General features: G+C 43.0%; 1 protein-coding gene across 1 annotated transcript; it reads right to left on the bottom strand.

Moving 5' to 3' along the window:
- Positions 1 to 586: 586 nt before the first annotated feature.
- LOC308365198 (gamma-crystallin M2-like) lies at positions 587 to 1891 on the bottom strand (the record flags this gene model as incomplete). Its single annotated transcript, XM_080838553.1, has 3 exons — positions 587 to 859; positions 1479 to 1721; positions 1874 to 1891. The coding sequence occupies 3 exons, from the start codon at positions 1889 to 1891 to the stop codon at positions 587 to 589; spliced, it is 534 nt and encodes a 177-aa protein (XP_080694679.1).
- Between the last annotated feature and the right edge of the window lie 686 nt (positions 1892 to 2577).

The following is a 2577-nucleotide window of genomic DNA, read 5'->3' as shown; positions in this document are numbered from 1 at the left end:
ACTGACAAAAAAAATACCGGGAAACTGTGAGGGTCTGCGATCCATTCTACTTCATACTGTATCAAGAAAATACATTTTCCAGAATGATTTCAAATAGCTTGTATTGGGTAGATTGGATTGAACATGTAAGGGAGATGAGTGCATTGTCTTAATCATGCTTGTGTGAAGAAGAGTTATAATGGCTGCACACATTATTAGGACACTGGTGCTTTTCCACCTTCCAGTCTTAAATATCTATTAATTTAAGAATGTAGTTGTGTGCCTATGGTAAGAAAGACAATGCCAGTTTCACATGCTGCCAAAAGATCTTGGGGTTGCTCATATTTAATAGCACCAAATGTCAATATTACAATTACAGCAAAGGAAAGACAACTTTTTAGTTGTTTAAACAGGCATTTCATAAGATTACCGAGACCCATAGGAAGGTATTGCTATCCTTTTGAGATGGCTCTTTAATTTGTAGACTCCACGAGAGGCAGTTTGAAAACACTGACATTCATCTGAGCTCAAAAGATTTGTTTTTCTTTATTATTATTAAATGGCAGAGCAACAGTTATCTGAACACAGGTGCTTCTAGGAAACTGGCCTAAAATTCCGGGACGTGGCGAAAAGAACCCACACCAGGGTTTATGGCGTTCCACTCTGTGTACCGACGGTACTCGCCCCTCTCCAGCAGGTACTGGCGGCCGCGGTAGTTGGGATGCTCGTAGAAGACCCAGGCCCCATCCATCACGTTACAGGAGTGGACCTCACGGTGATGGAAGCGGTCATGCAGAGAGGGACAGTCATCAGTGAACTCCATCATCTGTCCCTGGAAGTCAGGACGTTCGTAAATCCGCATGCGGAAACTGCCGGAAGCCTGGAGGAGATATTGAGAAAGGGGGTGTGAGGTTCAGGAGACTGATTCTCAGTTACACACTATTTCACTTCCTGACCGTTTTAATTACAGGAGTGCAGGAGGAAAAGATTAACCTTTTTTTTGTTAAGATGAGTTGTGATGAATGACTAAAAATGTGTCTATGGACTCTCACTTACACTGATGTAGATAAAACAGCCTTTACACATCTTGCTTGATGTATTGGTAGTTGGTGAAGTGTTGTTGAGTGCAATTTTTTTTACAAGCTATGTGCTTGTGATAGTAATATGATAATAATAATATTGATAGTACAATATCGTCTTGCTTATTGCATCATGTTGCCATTAAAAAAAACTTTTTTATCGCTCTTCATGATGCAAAAGAATATTCAACTTTTTGATCGACTGAAATGTAATTCTGTGACATTTGTCTCTATGTCTTCATTCTGGTCTAGTCTAAATTAGCGAGACACTGTGTGTTTGTTTGCATGTGTGTTTCTGTATTTGTTAGTGACTGAATCGGAAAGAGGACAAAATGTCACTCCAGTACAAGACCGATCTGAGTAGCCACCAGTCGGTGTGTGGACTGGACGAGTGGTCTCTCTTCAGGGACTGGGACTCACGTTTCGGACTAAGCGGCAAGACCTGATGATGTCGTTGTAGCCCATCCAGCGCTGGTAGTCTTGGTACTCCCCCCTTGTCAGGACATACTGGGAGCCCATGTAGTTGGGCCGCTCGTAGATCGCCCACGCTCCACTCTCCACCCTGATGGAGTTGCAGTGACTGAAATGGGAGCTGAGCTCAGGGCAGTCACTGCTGCACTCATAAGAGCGCCCCTGGAAATTTCTCTCCTCATAGAAGGTAATCTGTGAATAGACAGTGTTCAGATGTGTGTTTGTTTGTGTGTTGAGTGTGTTTGTCAGATTGAGAAAGTAAATTGGAATACAGTAGGAGGGGGCAAAGGTCAAGAGGAATCCTCACTTTAAGTACAACAGGGATAAAGTATAACATCACTCACCTTTCCCATTCGATCCATGGTTTGGGCCTGTCCGGGTGCTTTTGATGAGAAATTGTTTATACTCCCTTTAGATGTATGCCGTATTGACAGTGGTACGGGTCAGATTTATATATGTGGGACATTGAATTGCACTGCCAGGGGAATCATTGTCATCCGAAAAGCCTCAGCTTTAACAGCACCATCTGCGCAACAGCTGATGCTGCGATTGTCTCTAAATGTGTGGCTTAATGCAACGTTTACTCGCCATTGTGTCAGCACACTGACCTTTTGATCCAGGGATACGTGATTCCAGAAAAGATTTATCAATCCAATTAAATTGTTTTCCAAACTCTGGGCGCTGCAACAGTTTCCACAGCTTTGGCTCTTGGCCACACAACTGAGTGAGCGTGTGAAGGCTGCCACCTGCCTCACAAAGACCAGGTGCATTTGTAGCCGCTAGCCCCACCCTTAACCCTCTGGGGACTGAGGCCTGTTAGACTTTTTTAGGTAGTCTGACATGCCTTGATGTTTTTGGAATATTTCCTCTCACTAAAAACATTGATGCACAAGTGGCATATATGTTGAAGATTAAAGATTTCCGTTGGTGTTCCTTTTATGACTAGGAAAAAAAACTCGCCGAGCTTTAAAGGCATATTGACATTAAGAAAAAAAAAAGAATCCCTCTACAGCGATGTAGTTCCCAGAGGGTTAACCCCACAGATTGT

Source organism: Sprattus sprattus (genome assembly GCF_963457725.1).
Source record: "Sprattus sprattus genome assembly, chromosome: 5".
Taxonomy (NCBI): Eukaryota; Metazoa; Chordata; class Actinopteri; order Clupeiformes; family Clupeidae; genus Sprattus; species Sprattus sprattus.
Note: the sequence above shows the minus strand (reverse complement) of the source record. Positions and strands in the feature narration are given on the sequence as shown.